The sequence below is a fragment of the Harpia harpyja genome, chromosome 13 (genome assembly GCF_026419915.1).
Source record: "Harpia harpyja isolate bHarHar1 chromosome 13, bHarHar1 primary haplotype, whole genome shotgun sequence".
Lineage (NCBI taxonomy): Eukaryota > Metazoa > Chordata > Aves > Accipitriformes > Accipitridae > Harpia > Harpia harpyja.
This window is the reverse complement of record NC_068952.1, coordinates 11,271,612-11,290,041: the sequence shown is the minus strand read 5'-3', so window position 1 is coordinate 11,290,041 and position 18,430 is coordinate 11,271,612. Positions and strand designations below refer to the sequence as shown.

Genomic DNA, 18,430 nt, shown 5'->3' with positions numbered 1-18,430 from the left:
GCCGGCCGGGAGCGGGCTGTGCCCAGCTGGGGATGGGTTTAAGATGCGCGCCGCTCGGGGGACCGGGGCCGGCGCCGTCCGCAGCGAACACGCGGGTGTCGGCACCGCCGGTTGTTCCACGCGCCGCAACCTGATGCTCGATTTCGTGTTTGGTTTCTGCCTCGCGCGTGGAAAGTGATCCGCGCGGCGGCTCCCGCTTACAGCCCCGCGATGCGCGGCAGAGCCGCTGCCCCGGCGGCCGCGGACCCGTTCCTCTGAAAAGTTTGTGAGCCGCGTGGGGGGGCAGCGCCCGTGAGCGGGGTTTTGCTTCGCCGCCCCGATGCTGAACGCGTGGAAGAGGCGCACCCTGCGGCGGCAGCCCCCGCGCCCCGCCACTCCTCCGCGGGAGCCTTCCCGCGTGGAAAACTCTCCCGCGTGGGGCGCCCCGGAGCATCACCATCCCCCGCGGGGATGACTTTCCTAAAGTTTCTCTTCCTTCCCCCCCCCCCCCAACGCGGGGGGGGGCTTTTGTCCGCCCCTAGCCCGTGCCCGGCGGAGGCGCGGGGGTGGGGGTGGTGGGGTGGGCGCCCCGTCGGGCCGCGGCAGCCGGCGCTCCCTCCCCCGTGCCCGTCCGTCCGTCCCCCCACGCAGGTGCGCGGCCGCCGCCACCTTCCCGCGGGGGCGGGGCGGCCCCTCCCCCCCCCGCGCCCCCCCCCCGCCCTCCCCTCTCCTCTCTCCCCGCTCCTGCCAAGTTCTCCCCGTCCCCCCCGTCCGTCCCAAGGAGCCTCCCGATTGGGCGCCGGGCCGGGCTCACGTCACTCCGAGCGTGACGTCTAGTCTTCCTGTTTCCTTCAGCTGTGTCTTAAAGTAAATCTTGTGGCGGTGCGGAGCGCTCGCTCGGCTCGGCCAGCCCAGCCCAGCCCAGCCCTGCCCCGCGCCCCGCCGCCCGCCCGCCCGCGCGCCGCCCGCCACGCGCCGCGCCGCTCCGCGCCGCTCCGCGCCACTCCGCCCCCGCGCCGCTCCGCGCCGCTCCGCGGCCGCTGCCCGCCCGCCCGCCCGCCCGCACTCGCCCTCCCTCGCCCGATTATCATATTCATCAGCGGCGGGGCTCGCCGGCTGCGCGCGCGCGCGCGCGCGTGTCCGTGTGTCCGCGTGTGCGTGTGCGGGCCGCGTGCGGGCTGTGTGCGTGTGTGTGCATGTGCGTGTGCGTGTCTCCCTTTCTCTCTTTCCACCGGCAAAAAAAGAGAGGCTCAGTTTCGTCGCCTTTGCACGGAGTAAGTACCCGCTCCCCCTCCGCGCCCCCTCCGTCCCTCCCTGCTTTCTCGGCCTTTTCGGGTCTTCTTTTTTTTTTTTTTTTTTTTTTTTTTTAAAAAAATCGCACTTGCTTGGGCTGCTTTAAATGGTCCGGGGAGGGGGGGTGGTCGGGGGCGGGGAATGAAATCCCCAGCAAAATACTGATCACCGTTGTCAAACCTGTGCTTCTTTTTCCAGGGGGCAAAATTGCAATGACTTTATTAGCTGAGTAGTTTTAATTCCCCAGTAGATAAAGCGGTCAGGATTTGTAAGCGCCGAGCCCGATGGAGCGCTCACCGGAGCCTGCCCAGGGCTGAAGAGTAAGTGACCTGCTCGTTGTTAGGTGATCCTCCCCCCCTTCCCCTTCGCGCTCTCGCTGCCACCTTTTGTGGACTGGGCTTTCTTTTATTCCGTGGGTCGGAGGGCAATTTTGCGGGGACGGAAAACGCGGCGAGTATTTGCCTTCTTTTTTGTTGTTCCGAGCTTCCTCCTCCCCCCGTCCCCGCCGAAGTTCCCCATCCCCTGCTGTAAACTCCTGCTCCGGTCCTCTGAGCCTCCTCTTTGTCTTGTTTATTATAGCTGCCTTTCTTTTTGTCTCTTCCAATTTGCTTGTCATTTGCATGTCGCTAGTTCTCCTTTTTAACCCAAACCGGGAAGGGCAGGGACTTTTTCTTCTTATTCTTCTTATCCTTGCAATTACTTTTTCGTTTCCAAGGGTGGGACGAGCTGCGAATTGTGGAAATGTATAGAAAATGGGATTTGAGCGGTAGGTAGAGAGCACACGAGAAGAGATCAAATGCAAGGCGCGGGATAAGAGCCTTGATCTGGGAGAAGATTAGGATTATTGGTACTTTCTGTTTGTTTGGTGGTTGTTTGTTTTTTCTTCGGGGGGGATTTAATTTTTTCTTAGCCTTTGATGGAGGTCTTGGCTTTTTTGATTTTCTGTTTATCGGCTGAGTGACCCGGAGCACTTTGCCATGTGTTTAAACGGAGTTAAAGCGCAGGAGGGAACGGCGCTGGGGGCGGGATGGGGGGGGGGGCGTGGGGCCTGCGCGGAGGGGGCGCGCAGGGCTGTGTTTGGGGTGAGCGGCCCGGGATGGGGCGGGGGGGGGGGGGGCACCGAAAATGCGGGGCCCGACGGGAGCAGGCGGCCCGACGGGCAGCCGGGGCACGGCTCCCCGGCACCGGGCGCTCCGCAGGGGCGGAGCGGGGCCGCCCTGGGGTCCGCGCGTGTCTGCGGGGGGGGGGGGAGAAAGTTGCGCGTATCCCCCGCGGTCGCCTTGCAGCGGGCCGACGGCTGGCGGGGCAGCGCAGAGCCGCTGGGGGCGCGGGCAGGTGCGCGGGCAGGTGAGCGCATGGGCGGCGGGGCGGGTGGGCGCCGGGCGGGGCGGCTGCGGAGCGGGACGCGGGACGCGGGACGCGGGACGCGGGACGCGGGACGGGTCCCGGCCGCCGCCTCCCCGTGCCGCCGGGACGGGTAGCGGTGGCGGTGCCGGAGGGAGCCGGGGTGGCGGGGTCAGCCCTGGGAAACGAGTCGGTAACCGGGGCGGGGGGGGAATCGGCGGCCGGTCTGAAGGCGCGGCCGCGGCGGGACGGAGCTCTCGGCGGGGTCAGTGTCACCTGCGTGTGCCCCGTCTGCGGAAATAACGGATATGGAGGATATTAACTTAATATCTTTGACAAAGTAGGAGATGTCAATCACGGCTGGCAGGGGAAACGGCTGCAGACTAGAGGTGCCCTTGAACGTCGGGCAAAAGTTGCCGGGGGGAGGATTTGGAAACCCGCTAGTTTCGCACAGGTCCCGAGTGGTCCCGGCGAACGCCGTGGTGATTCTGGCTGCGCGGCGAGCGTCACCCCAAAACCCTCATCCGGGTCTGGGGACGGGCGGGGGGCACGCGGAAGCGCATCCGCTCGTCCAGGGCCGTTGCTCAGTGGCAGAAAGGTCCAGCGTTGTCTAACGCAGGGTGCAGAAACACGGCCGTGTCACCGCGAGGTGTAAAAGCTCAGATTATTTGTCACTTCCATCGTCTGTAGAGGTCTGGCAGCGCGCAGGATGAATTATGCGGAGGCAGTTTCCTCACCCGTAGATTTGCATGTGGCACATACCCTTTACGTCTTCCTTCTCGCAGTTTTTCTGTGAGTTGCCATCAATCACGTAAAGTTTACGACCGCTGCAGCTCATTTTGCATTTATTTTATCTGCTTTTTGTCCAGAGCTTACCTTTAGCAGCAATATCACATACTGTGAAATGTTTATTAATACTCAAGGGTAGACAGAGTATCAACATTTCATGAGTTGATATGTTGTAAAAAGTACAATGGATATACTTTTTGCTAACAGCTCCCTATTAAATTATTCTGTAAAGTATCTTACATTCGCTGAACGGCACTGTCAGTATATACTGTTAACTTTCCTGCCAGCTGACCTGTGAGGCCTCTCAGTTTATATGACTTGTCTTTTTTACGATCGGTTGATAAATTAAGATAGTCGTAAGAATGGACACATTTTGAAATTGGAGTTTAATTTTATTCAGGGCAGAATTGTAAATACTGCAATTTGTACTCTCTAAATAATGATATATTCTGTCTCAAAGTGCAGCCTAACTGCTAGATTAACTAATTCGAGAATTGTGATTTAACGGCATCGTGTAGCATGGAAAAAAAATAGCTTGGAAAACTTGGGCTGAGTTCATAGTAGGAATCTTGCGAACATTTCAGTCTTGTCTCTGCACAGAGACCATGTGAGTTATTTTCTTCACTATCAGTGAAATAACAAGGACCAAACGGGCTTGAGAAAGGGAAAATGTTTTCAATTTTCTACCTTGAGCAGCTTGATTTCTTTTTCTCATTCAAAGAATCCGTTTCCTCAAGCAGTGCCGAGCACGGCTACATGATGGAGGGCCTTGCATCTCCCCAAAATAAAGGCCTGAACTAATGAGATGCCGAATCCCTCCTGTTAGTGAGCTCTGTCAATTCTCACTGTAGTCGATGGGCATTGAGGAGGTTTGGCATTCACGGGAATTGCTGAATACCTTGCTGGATTGGGCCCGGGGTATCACCGGGTTCACAAAACGAGGGTGGCTTTTTTCTTCAAGGCTAAAGAGCAGGTAGCATAATTTTGAAGCGAGTCAGGCTCTAATTTTTACTCCTTATGGAGAAATCCTAATAAACTAGTTGTTGCTGCACAATTAGTTGCTCATCATTTCTGCCTTGTTTCAAATTCTTTGATTACGTCTCAGCTAAGGGAGTTAGATAACCCCTTCTCCCAAGAAAACTTGTGTCAGAGCTGTGCAAAAAGGTAGTACTTTCTCATTAGTGGCTGACGTGATTTTAACGCTGAACAGATCTATGGAGAATAAATGTAATCTGTTCTTTGGATTTTAGCTGTGGTTTTGTGCATGAAATGCTGTTGACTGGAATAATTTTCATCCTGCCCTTCCTGGCTGATTCTGGCAAAGCCATACCCCGTGTAGCGCTTTAGAGTGAAAGATCTAAATATTTCTATTAGCAGAAGCATGTTAAATTTCTTGTGTGGTATTGGCATAATGGGCTGACACGAAGCAGGCAGACGCTGGACCAAAGTAAGTAGTCGGCTTGTGAAAAGATAGGAACAGTTTCAGCTCTACAAACCGATAACTCCTTGAATTCATCCATGAATATTCGTCAAGTTTAGCACTTTGCTGCTGTGTATTTAATGGCTGTTTAGGTTAGACTAGGGTCCTTCAGAGTGGCTGAGGAGGGTGAGTTTGAATTTACATCTCCTTTGCAGCTCATAGGTGTATGAATTAATCTAGGAGAAAATGATCGGCATCTTTGTAGATCAAGATGAGTTAACAAAATTGATTACAGAAATTGATTTATTTATAATGAGTGCGGTTAAATACCTGACATCATATTCCTTTCTAAAGACCGTTCTAGCCAAAGGTTTGGTAACAGTAACTCTTGGATACCAAGAAATTAATCTGTTTCCAGTTAAAATGTCAATGCATATCAAACGGGTATGAAATAAACCCATGTCTGTAGCTGCCGTGCTGTTGAGAGGTTATTCATATCTACATTTTAATCATATCTCCTTAACCAAAAGTTTTGAAAGTAAATTTGTAAATAAAATACTGCAAGATACGTTTATGGATGGACTTAGAAAGTGCTGAGGCCCTTGGTATGGTTTTTAATTACATGGGCATGGAAAATGTTTGGTTTCTGAGAAAGCCGCATCGTGCGAGTTGAGGCTTGAGATGTGGAGGGTAAATTTAACATAAACTACACTTGGCACGCAAGGAGTATCAAAAGTGACGTGTAAAGCAAATTTAACCTTCACAAATGTAAAACTCTGTAACTCGGAAAGAAATGGTGCTTCTGAAGATTTCTACATAGATCTTGACAACCTAAGCTATCTTTCTAACTAGATATTTCTGGATAGCTGTATAGAGACATTAGGTGTATGAAACAGAGTTTTGAGACAAATGCGCAGCCAAAGTACCGGTACTGCGTAAAGGACACGAACTTCCTAATTATTTTTTTTCCTCCCAAGAGTTCCTTATTCATTCAGTTCTAATCTGACCAGTTTCGAAGTCTGCCTGTTGTGGCTGGGATTCTGCATCCAGCTGTATGTGCCATTCCACTTCCCTTGAGGTGTGAATTGGTTTTGGTCCTCCGAGACCGAAATATTAACTGGCCGTTCAATACCCGTTCTGTTTTGTCAGGCTACAGTAGAACTATTTCTCATATTTAAGCCGAAAGGCACGTAAGCCTTAAAGCTGGCAGTCTGTAGGCTCAGGATAACACCAGGGCAAATGGGAGACGTTGCTTAATACCCAGGTTAAGTGTATGATAACTCCGATGCTTTCAGCTTGCAGTGAGGGAAGGAGGGGGCATTGCTCCGGAGCACCTCCTGCCGCATGTTTGCAGTGGCAGGAATGGGCTGGCGAGCAGCTGCTGGTACAGGGGCTCGGGGAGAGGGAAATGGACACTGGGGAGGAAGGATGAGTGGCAATGACCTTCCAACCTGGCGCAGGACAGCCTATTTCCTGAGCTGCTGACTCAAGGGTACAGCAAGCCCTCCCCATGCGTGTCCTTGGTTGGGATTGGGCAAGAGAGAGGGAAACAGTGGTCACGCACCTCAAATTTGCTGGGAAATGTGCAAAACTTGAAACCTGACATGAGGTTTTTGGTGTGAGTCTGGGAACTTATTGCTGGATCTCAATCAAGCATAACTTGACTACAGAAAAGGAAGGAAAAGCGTGAAGGTTTTCAGTGTTGGTGGGGTGTTTTTTTTCCTCTTGGCAAGTATTATCTTTATGGAGAATGCCTTTAGAATATCTTACATGCAGTAAGCAAGAGCTCTTTCGGTTATCTTGCGACTAGTTTATATCGCTTTCAAATGCACACCACTAGACTGAAAGGTCAACCTTGACCCTGGTTTATTCTGTGCCAGTATCGCCTGCTTAAAAACTCCGGTGGTGGTTGCCCCTTTCCACCACCTGAGGACTTGGCCGTTTATTTACAAACCCAATCCTTCTGAAATCCCAACTCCTCGGATATTTTTTAGATGAAGACCTAATTGTAAGAGCCTGATTCTGCCCTCTGAAAAACTCCATTTGCATTCATGGAGAGAAAGCAGGAGACGGTCTTTTACAACACGCACTGCCAAGCAGGGCCTGATCCTACCACTTGCACGTAACAGGATTTCGGTATCCCTGGACTCCAGGGGAGTTGCTTGCAGGGTGGGATGCTGCCTGGTGTGCAGGTGGTAGAATTGGGCCCCTGCAACGGAACTCCTTGTTATCTCATTATTATTGTGAGGTAGCCAAACTTCATTTGCTTAATGTGCCTCTTGATAAGGAATGATCTGTGAAGACAGTGACCTGATAACAGTGTAAGGCTCTGGATTTCCCATCTGAATTCATGACACTTTTTTTTTTTTAATTTTTATCATTCTTTGCTTTCCTATATGCAAGGAGCCAGTAATGTAAACAAACATCACGTCCCTAGCATAACTGTCTCTGACACGAGATCTCTGAAAATTCTTTTAGTACATCCAGAATACGTGGGCAAAGGCTGCAGAATAAACATGATGTTTCTAAGTATTAAAAGCTTTTTTTTTTTCATCCTGGTTGCAAACTAAGCATTGACTACTGTCTTGATTTTACAGATTATTTCATGCTGAAATTATGCCTATTTGCATGGATAGTCATTCTTTAAAACTAGCCACAGATGCAGTCCTAGGGAGCACGTAGATGTTTTTACAGGTGAACCGAAAGAGATGGGAGCAATTCCAAAAAGTCTGCATGCTGCCTTTGGCAATATACCCTGTTATTGTGAAGATTGTGCTCTGTTAAGCAAATGTAAAGTTTAATATTAGATAAGCGTCGCATGAAAAATATTTTAATTTTCCTCGGTGTTAAATTTTAAGAAACAGGAAAGAGTGTCTAGTGCTTTATGTGCAATGTGAGTTTAGCATCACTAGTTAATAAGTCACAAATTATGTCAAGAGCCTTTTACAAAATGCAAGGAAGTGTGTTATCTTTTTATGCTGTGTTCCTGGGAAACAATGAGAGTTCATATAAAGAGAAGGTATCTTCCTTTCTCACGCAGCTGATTGATGTTATTTCTTTCATCTTTCCATATTTTTTCTCATCTTTTCTGCATGTCACAGGAAGTAAGATTCTGTGTATTCAAAATGTTACGTGTAAGAAGGGCTTCACTGGCCATTTGAGATACTGTTCTTGGGGATTTTTCTAAAGCAGAGAGATGTGACACTGAACATGCCTCTTTTCTGCTATGCAAAAAATTTAACGTCAGGTATTTCAGTGTACGAAATACAGAATCTTCAGCCTTTAGTAGCAGGGCTTGCTTGGAGAATATAAGTTAAGAAAAGGGAAGGAATGTGTGGGGAAATCAAAACCCTGTCGTGGCTAGTCACTCGTACATACGAGGCTGTGTTAACGAACTACATTTTGGCCTTTATTTGATCACATCTCTGTAAATATTATAAGCCCGACCATAAAATATTTTAATGCATTTTTGCTTTGCTGAATAAATGTTCCCTAATGATTTGAGAGGGTTTTTTTTCCCCAGTGTAAGCCTAAATGCGTCTATGATTTCTTTGCCTTTCACATACATATATACTATCCTACCTACAATTAAGTGAAAGTTGTTGTTTTGACCTTCGAATGTTTATTTACCAGTTTTATCTCTCTTTAAAAAGCAAAACTACAATTATGGTTTTTACATCGCAATTGAATTTTTTTAATCCAAATTTTACACAATTTCTTGTTTTAACAATAAATCTTAAATAAGGAGTACTTTCATCTTCTTTTGTAACATGTATCTCAATGCCCTAAATTTAATCAATTGGTTGTCAGAGGCTGTGTTCTTCTAATCTACTCTTTCTTCTGAAGATAAACAGTATCATTTTAGGCATTTGTGCAAGAGAATCATATTACTGGTGCTTAAGCAGTTTTTGCTTTTTTAAATCTTAATCCATCTTAAACCAGTGGAGCAGAAATATTTAAAAATGTTTCATTTCAAGCAGAGTGCATAATAAATTGCAATAATTGTAATGTGCCATAAATCCCAGAGCCTATGCATTTTGCATTTTATTCAGGATTGAGGTCAGGAAATTTGGAGAAATTTAAAGAAAATGATTCATCAGTCCTTTTGTTCTGTTGGCCAGGGTCCCAGGATTCTTGAGCTGAGCCCAGCTGACAAGCTTTTGAAGATGGCACAATAACAGTCCAGTGATGCCTGACCATGACAGCACAGCCCTCTTAAGCAGGCAAACCAAGAGAAGAAGAGTTGACATTGGAGTGAAAAGGACGGTAGGGACAGCATCTGCATTTTTTGCAAAGGCAAGAGCAACGTTTTTTAGTGCCATGAATCCCCAAGGTTCAGAGCAGGATGTCGAGTATTCAGTGGTGCAGCATGCAGATGGGGAAAAGTCAAATGTACTCCGCAAGCTGCTGAAGAGGGCGAACTCATATGAAGATGCCATGATGCCTTTTCCAGGAGCAACCATAATTTCCCAGCTGTTGAAAAATAACATGAACAAAAATGGTGGCACGGAGCCCAGTTTCCAAGCCAGCGGTCTCTCTAGTACAGGCTCAGAAGTACATCAGGAGGATGTATGCAGCAACTCTTCAAGAGACAGCCCCCAAGAGTGTCTTTCCCCTTTTGGCAGGCCGACTATGAGCCAGTTTGATGTGGATCGGTTATGCGACGAGCACCTGAGAGCTAAACGCGCCCGGGTTGAGAATATAATTCGGGGTATGAGCCATTCCCCCAGCGTGGCATTAAGGGGCAATGAAAACGAAAGAGAAATAGCTCCGCAGTCTGTGAGTCCCCGAGAAAGTTACAGAGAAAACAAACGCAAGCAAAAGCTGCCGCAACAGCAGCAGCAGAGTTTCCAGCAGCTGGTTTCAGCGAGGAAAGAGCAGAAGCGAGAGGAGCGCAGACAGCTGAAGCAGCAGCTGGAGGACATGCAGAAGCAGCTGCGCCAGCTGCAGGAGAAGTTCTACCAGATCTACGACAGCACCGACTCCGAAAATGATGAAGATGGCAACCTGTCTGAAGACAGCATGCGCTCTGAAACCATGGACGCAAGGGCCGGTGACTCCGTCGGCAGGTCGGACAATGAGATGTGCGAGCTGGACCCGGGGCAGTTCATCGACCGGGCGCGGGCCCTCATCCGGGAGCAGGAGATCGCGGAGAACAAGCCCAAAAGAGAAGGTCCCAAGGAGAAGGAGCAAGGGCCGAATGCCTTCCACCCCGAAGGCAAACACTTGGCCGAGACGCTGAAGCAGGAGCTGAACACCGCCATGTCGCAAGTTGTGGACACGGTGGTCAAGGTCTTCTCGTCCAAGCCCTCCCGCCAGCTTCCTCAGGTCTTCCCGCCTCTCCAGATCCCGCAGGCGAGGTTCGCCGTCAACGGGGAGAACCACAACTTCCACACGGCCAACCAGCGCCTGCAGTGCTTTGGGGACGTCATCATTCCCAACCCCCTCGACACCTTCGGCAGTGTCCCCATGCCCGGCGCCACCGACCAAACCGAGGCGCTGCCCCTCGTCGTCCGCAAAAACTCCTCCGACCAATCCGCCTCGGCCCCGCCGGCCGGCAGCCACCACGCCTCCCTGCACCAGTCCCCGCTCTCGGCCACCGCCGGCTTCTCCACCTCCTCCTTCCGCCACCCCTTCCCGCTGCCCCTCATGGCCTACCCCTTCCAGAGCCCCCTGGGTGCCCCATCGGCCTCCTTCCCGGGGAAAGAGCGCGCCTCCCCCGAATCCCTCGACCTGACCCGGGAGACCACCAGCCTGAGGACCAAGATGTCGTCGCACCACATGAACCACCACCCCTGCTCGCCGGCCCACCCCCCCAGCGCCGCCGAGGGCCTCTCCTTGTCCCTCATAAAGTCCGAGTGCGGCGACCTGCAAGACATGTCCGAAATCTCGCCCTATTCAGGAAGTGCAATATCCTTTTCGAAAGACGAGCGATTAGCCGGCGGTGGCCGGTGGGGAGGACGAGGGGCCACGCTCGTGCCCCGGGGCTTCCCCTAGGCGCTGGGGAGCGGGGCGCTCGCGGGGGAGCAGGTGGGGGGCTTGGCGAGGCCAAATAAAATGCTGGGTGTTGACTCACGGTGCTCCTTCAGCAACGGTGTTCACAAAAAAAAGCCACCGGCCCTCCCCAAGCCTTTTAGACCGTCCCGTGGGGTCGGAAAGCGAGCCGAGCCCACGACTTGGGTGCCAGCGGGTTTCCATGTGCTGGCAGGTGCTTCCCCAGGCGGGGAGGTGATCGAGGGGGCATCGCCCTCGGACGAAAACCGTTCGAGCCACAGCCACCTCCTTTCCCTCCCCTGCCAGGTCAACGCGCGCCCCGTGTTAATGGTGTCGTGGCTGGGGTTCTCAGCGAGCCACAGTCTGGTCATTCGTGAGCCTTCAGCTCTCAAGTGCATAAGGGAAACGAAGCACAAAAGACACAGGTACTGATATATTCAGGCTGCATCAAGTTCTTTCCCCCACCCAGAGGTCTGTTCCTCAGCCCTTGTGCAGCTGCCTGCTATGCATGATTAACCTCTGTTCAGCCATACACAGAAATCTTTTGTCCTAACGTACACAAAGCAAATTATTTTGGAAAGCTAGAGAGAACAATTAAATATAAAACTTCAGCTGTATTAAATTTACAGGACACTTCCCCTGCTTAAAAAACAGATTATAACAAAATCTCTCTTTTTAGCTCAATAGCAGGCTTTAGTTAGGGGAAAAAATCCATCTCTGCCTTTATTTAGGCATATCCAGACATAGTAATGATATTTTCTTTTTTTTCCTGGAAACTAGTACTAGATTTTATTTTTATTTTTTTTGCTTTTTTACCAATAACACCTCCCACTCCTTCCATCTTTTCTCCTAATGTGCTTTTTGGTCAAAAGATTTTTCTTCCAAGTACAGTTGTATTAAAGGTGAATAAAATACCATGTCTGCCTGATGCTAAAATTGAGGATTTTGCATGAAGGGTAGATTGACATTTTTTCCCAGCTCCAAGACCCCAGCAGAAGGCAATAGCACAAGCACAGAGCCTTAGATGCAGCTAATTTCATTCCCAAGTTGATGAAACTAATTGCGACTGAATAAGTCTGCCCCTCCCTGAGTGATGGTAGCGATGCTGAGGAACTTGTTCCCTTTTGAGGAGTATCATGTGAAGGCAGATGCTCGAGGCTGTGCCCCATCACTGGGTATCTTCTAGACGATTAATAACTCTGGTGGTTTTAGATTAATTTAGCCACAGTTTCTGTAGACATGTTAAATCCTCAGGAGGGTGCTGGCAGGGCTCGAGACCCGCTGGTTACCTGGACTTCCCATCAGGTCTTTGATCTAACGTAGGTGAAGCCTGAGTCAAGAATTGCTGCTGTCTGAGCTGTATGAGTAGTCCCATTTCTATAGGGGGAAGTGTTCCCGGTTTGAAAACACCTTCCTTAGCTGTTGGTGGTTTTGAGAGCCAGGTGGTAGTGGACACGATGTTTGAGGGACCTCTTTCCCAAAAGAGGATCTCTCTGCTGCATTGGTATCATGGAAATCTTCTCCTTGCCATATACACTGTATGGCAAAACAGAGGAGTCAGTCTAAAGGCAGCATCACTCACAGTTACTGCCAGTTGCTTTTGGAGTTCCAAACTGAAAATCTCTCCTGCGTATTGAAATGCAAGCTGCGATGCTCGGAAAGCAGTCCCGAGGTCAACAGGAGTGGCAGCCAAGGGCAAGACTCAGGCCAGGGCAATTAAGTAATTTCTACCAAAGAGTACAGTGGCATACTAATTGTTTTGGTATAAATGTAGATCTCCCATCCTGGGAGAGGAGTGAGCAGAGGTGAAAAATGCCAAGCGTGTGAACCAGGAGTACTTCTAGGGCTGCACTTGATCCTCTCCACCTGTGGAGCATCCCTCCCTCGCCCCTGCTGTTTCTTCTGCCCGTTCTCAGTGGCAGTTGCTAACGGAGCTTGTTGCTTCTGCTGAAACGGGTGCAAGAGTCCCCTGCTGCGCTGAGGCTTAGCCAGGGGAAACGCCGAGTGTTAGAGTGATTCCCTTCCTTCTTCTTGCCCCGCTTCTTCCCCGCCATTGTGAAAGCACTCTGACTTTCCCACCTAGATGCTATTGCAGGCTGCAGTTTGATTTGGGTTTAGGTACAGACCTGTTGGGACAAACAGATTTATTCAGTAGCACTTCTGCTCAACGTGTATCGTGGTATACGGCTCAGCTGTGGGGATGGATGTTTTTTTCTAGCAGTGGCTTGTTTGTCCAGGTAGCTTACAGTTTCCAGGGAAAGGCGCAGTATGGAGGTTGGTTTGTTTGTGGTCGATTCTGTTGTGGTGCTTTTATTTTACATGGTTGAATGTGCACATATAGGGAATATATTTCTTGAGAGAAGCAGATCTTTCTTCCCTGCAGAAAGCAACATCTGTTTTCCTGGACAATACAGCCAGGATGAGAACATAAGACTAGCAGATACAGCCAAGTTTAGGTTTTAGTAGTAAGCTAAAACACTGAACTAGCCTGGCTTTCGGGTTTTGAGGTTTTGTTCTTTTTTTTTTAACCAATGCCTATAAAATGTATCTGATAGTTCTTTGCTGAACTGCAGAAGGAAATGGTTAATGTTTGCGTATGTTGCTAAACAAGATAAGATGCACCTGCAGCATGAATTCCCATGTTGGTCATGAATGCAGTCTATCTTTGCAAACTAATCTGTTTAATCAAATATTAAGTTTTATTCAAATTCCAAAAGAAACAGACAGCGAATTGTTTTTCTGCATGGTCTTCCTTTGTCATGCATCCTCTTTGCATCTCAAGAAAAATAGCCTTGTTCAGTCCCAAAACATTTGCATAGATCAAAATTGAAGCACAACAGTAGTTTGTGTGCTATTAAGACATTTGTAAAGGTGAAGAAGTTTAGCGTGCTCTCCCTGGCAGGAGGGCTTTAAAACATTAGTGAAACTTTCTACAATTTTATTTATTTTTAAACAGAATTCCAGTCCAACTGGAATGAGTTTCACAGTCCCAATATGTGAAAGCTATAATTAGTGAATTACAACATATTGAAATGAGGAGTTATTACATCTGACTAGAATTAAACTAATTAAACTTAAAAAAAATGAGCAATTGTACAGCAAGCTGGTTAACTCTGTGCTGTTGATAAAACCTGGGCGATGAACAAATACTTTCCAGCCCGCCCGTTCTTTGGAGGGTCCTGAAGATGCTCTGAGATACAGCTATTTGGAGCTTTGCTGATTAAAAGCACCTGAAGTGTAACTTAAGGAGCAGCTTGGCTTTGCTAGTGCAGATTTTTTACCTGATACAGCCTATTCTTTCCTCTTTTCCTTCAGCTCAGTACCTGTGTGGGCTAGAAAAGCCTGTTAGAGCATTTGTGGGAGCTCAGGCTGAGAGTAACAGGAGTGAAAGATCATCTCCACTGAAAAATATTTTTGCAAAAGAGGAGCGTTACCTGGGAGGATTGAAGTGCAAATGAGTCAAGTGCTGTGCAATGCCACCCCTGTGCTTCTCCAATTAAAACACACAAGAGCATGTGTATGTTTCATTCCCAGTCTTTCACTCCCTATTTCTTAGCGTTTTGCCTTTTTGCTGCTGGTGTGTTAGGTGAGGCTACGCTGTACTATGTAAACGCACAATGCTGAGACTCTCAGGTTGTTTGAACACTGCTTTAGGTTCAGCTGCAGTACACTGTTACTCTGATCTTTTATGTTCCTGAGCAGATGTCTTTCATTAATTTATGGATTTATCATCTTTTCTTTCTCTCCTTTTTTTTCTTTCCTTTTTTTTTTTTTTTTTTACACCTGGCAGCTGGCTCAAGTTTCAGCAGTTATTGTCTATTTTGCATTACCCATAGAATTGAATGTCATCTGTCTTCACAAAGCTATAGCTAAGAGAATTGAGGCAAGCCACACGAGCTGCTGGGACAGAGCTTGTTTGCGTTCCATTCGGCACCCCTCCTCCCTTTACCTCCTTAATATTTATTTGTGCTCGTTTTCTTTCCTGGCCTTGAATGGGGCTTAGCTCGTGTTCGGTACAGCTGTATGTTTACTGAATCTATTTCATCATGAGTCATTGTGCGTGTGTAAGTATCCTGGAAACAGCTAGTGCTTTCTTGGAAGAACAGTTGCTTTTCAGCCCAAGCACTTAAAAAGGAAATTAAGCAATTGGTCAGTTCAGTTTTTTTCTGAAATAGCAATGGGTTATCTAATTCTTAGCTCTTAAGTCTGTCATTAACTATTTTTTGCTAGATTATTACAGATCATATCTTTTACCACAGTAAAGCGTTAACCTTAGGATCAAGATATACAGATTTGTTGCATATTTGATACCGCTTTAAGGCTGCCAAGTGCTTAAGAACAAGTATAATTTTAATAAAAAATGGATTTCTGGGAATTTGAGTCTCAGAACATCTTTTAATACATGTTTCATTCAATATCAATATCCTCTGGCATTAGAGCAGAAAATATTTAAAAATCCTAAATGCAGAAGGAATCCAAATGCTTAGACAACTGTCTAATATGCTTAAATCCAGCAAATATGAGAGCTTTTTTTTTAAAGTTTAAGTCCATCTTTGAGCTTGCATTGAAAGAGAATATACACCAAACCTGATATTAACATGTTGTCAGCGTCAGAGGAATTGCAAATTAAGGAGACCTAGTATTTTTTTTTTCTTTTACTTATTGGAGTTCCCCTTTGGACCCCCACTTTCCTGAAAGGATCGCGTAACAAAATGGATTTCTGGCGTAGAAGTTTTGATTTGTCTAAAACTCTTATCACTAAGCAATAGGTGACAGCTTGCTACTATTATTTCACTTACGTATTTTGACAGATGGCACTGCAGAGTGTAATGCTCTTTTAGACTTCTCTATCAGTCTAATGGAAGTAACTGGAGGTTCTTTCAACTCTTCTCTTGGCACAAGAAGTATGTCAGTCATAAATTATCTTCTTTGTAATCATTAAGCATCTAAAACAAAATGCAAGTTCAGCTGAGCCATTTTCCATGTACTTCCAGATAATAAGAGGTTTTTAAACTAATATTGTCAATGCCTTTTTTTTTAAATGCTACATTTTTCCAATCTAAAAATGAACCTCGTAACTGAAATAAAGGGAGAGGGTTTCAGTAGATTGCACGAATTAAGAGAAAAAGGAATTCTGCTGAAAAAGCCTAGCTAATCATCAGTAGCCTGCTGATACAAATTAGTCTGGGTTTCCTGTCTTGAGGCCTGGAATGAGATGTTCTGTGCTGACGTGCGCCCGGCTGTAAGGTGGAAGAGGCACCTTGGCTGCAGCGCATCTGTCAACTTGGTTGACCTTCCCCCCACCGTAAGGTGTGAACCGAGTGAAATTTTCAACGATTGTGTTTAGGAGAAACAGTCCTTAGAGAAGCTTCTGGGAAGAACCCTTAATTGACCTTGTGGGGGCCACATTGATTTTCTCCACGTGCATCTTCATTTCTGATAAATTATAAAGCCATTAATTTGCTGAGGAAATGGCAGGGCCAGCCTGAGGCACAGATGTGACCAGAGCCGTCCTAGCACGCAGTACACAAAAGAGAGCCAAGAAGCTGGGAGAAAAATCAGCAAGCTGAGATTGTTATGGTTAGCTTCACATTCCCTTGGGAACTCTTTTAGTTGCTTCTGTTTACAGATCTAAAAGGTAATGATGTTTCCAGGATAAATAGGCTGCCTTATAGGGTAAGTGGCCATTTATTGATCTGCTAGCCCACATTTATCGATTGGTTAGCCCCAAATACAGCTTCGTTCTCTGAGGAGTTAACTGTGTAAATCAGGAGGCGACAAGTTTGTGGGAGGGGGATTGAGCAGCAGAGGGGCTCTGCCTGTTGCAAATTTCGCTTTCATTTGCAAGGCAGCCACTGGAGCAAAGCAACAGCAGCATTAGAGTGACTCAAGATGTTGAAATTCATCGACACTAATGAAACAGGTGAAATGTACTGCCTGTATAAAACATTGCTCAAAATGATAAAGCGCCTCTGATTGTCTTACATGCGTTAGTTTTATTTTGTGCCAGCGGCACGACACTGAGAGAAAAAGAAACTTTAGCTGGAATTGCTAAAGGAGAGGGAGAAAAAGCTTCCGATAAGTTTTCTGCAGCACATGCTTCGTGCATTTGTTTCCTTAGCAACAAGTGAACATACATATGGTACACAAGCCGTAAACTTGCAAGATTCCTGAGACCCAGCACCCAAACTGATAGGAAAAACAGGGTTTAAGTTACATGGCCTCACATCCGTTGTTTAGCTATTTTACAGAAAATTACAGTGCAGCAATTTAAATGTTAATATTTCCTCCTGTAGTCTGGGGAACTGTAGAGTATTTAAGGGAGCACTTTGCTAGCTCTGTACGTTCAGAAACAGCTTTATCAAGAAAAGCATTTTCCTTTACTAATTCAATCCTACATGCAGGAAGGCTTGTCACCGAATCACTTGAAAAAGGCCAAGCTCATGTTCTTTTACACCCGGTACCCAAGTTCCAATATGCTGAAAACCTACTTCTCAGACGTAAAGGTAAGAAAATCTCTTTCCCCGCCTCTCTCCTTACTGCATGCTATATTTGCTCATGAAATGGTATCATGTTCTCATATTAGAGATTAATAATATTTCTGGGTACGCAAAGGTTACAGTTAACTTTGTTCACTCGTTCTTCTTTTTGAGGTGTACCCTGCTTGTGCCTAGTTGAGGAAAGGTGATTTTTTAAATTAAAAATAAAAAAATCCTTGACATTTTAGAGCAAAGTAAGAATTATTACGGTAAAGTAAACAGTATTCATTATACATATCCTATTAAAAAAGGAGATTTCTGTGGTGGTAGAAATGTACTTCCAAGAACATTTTGGAGCAGTTCTCAAGTGCTCCCTTATTGTTTCATTTCGGTTGGTTTCCTCGTATTTGTGCTTACATAAGCAGAGTGTAGAATCCCTTTCTTTCTGTCAAAAAGAAACAGTACATTGAAATTCTCCATGCAGAAGCTGCTTAAAAACAAAAGTGATGATTGTCTCTTATTTACAACTTAATTTGTTGTTGATGCAGAGTACACTGAGCATAAGGAGGATGAATAAAGTGACAGATTCAGGCCACATTATTCAAATGAGGATATGAAAGCTGTCGACATACAGCTGCATCCTCCCTCATTCTACAGAATATTAGGACCTCCTGATTTTTTTTCTAAAAGTAATTGTTCCTTCACATCAACTTGATTTTGTGTTAATCATCTAAGTTTTTTTAAAAAAACCCCATAGATTGGGTTTTAATGATTATAATGGCGTACATGGTGTCATTATCTAAGTAACTTTATAAACATTACATTAGCTTAAATTAGTTTGTTACATTCCCCCCCCAACAAATTACAGAAATCCTTCTTTTAATCACTTTTGGGTTATGGGGTTTTTTGGTCTTAGTGGAAGATTATCCCACAGGTTTGTGAACTTGGCCCAGTTTCTGCTGATCAGTTCTCTTTGGTCAAGTTTCTTGGCAGTTTTTCCCTTTCTTTTTTTCATTTAGCGTTGCATGCGCTTGCACATCTCAGTACGCTCCTGCCCCTCACAGCCGTGCCCTTGGAGGTTCCTCTTATTCAATGCCATGTGCTGAGCGGATGGTGACAACATTTATAAAAA

General features: G+C 47.0%; 1 protein-coding gene across 1 annotated transcript in view; it reads left to right on the top strand.

Annotated features, from left to right (window-relative positions):
* Positions 1–1,127: 1,127 nt before the first annotated feature.
* PROX1 (prospero homeobox 1) overlaps positions 1,128–18,430 on the top strand; it is a 49,673-nt gene continuing 32,370 nt past the window's right edge. The window contains exons 1-4 of the mRNA XM_052805973.1: positions 1,128–1,253; positions 1,471–1,592; positions 8,947–10,737; positions 17,220–17,325. Of these exons, the coding sequence (XP_052661933.1) occupies positions 9,014–10,737; positions 17,220–17,325 (1,830 nt within the window). The 5' untranslated portion in view covers positions 1,128–1,253; positions 1,471–1,592; positions 8,947–9,013. The remainder of the gene's footprint in view (positions 1,254–1,470; positions 1,593–8,946; positions 10,738–17,219; positions 17,326–18,430) is intronic.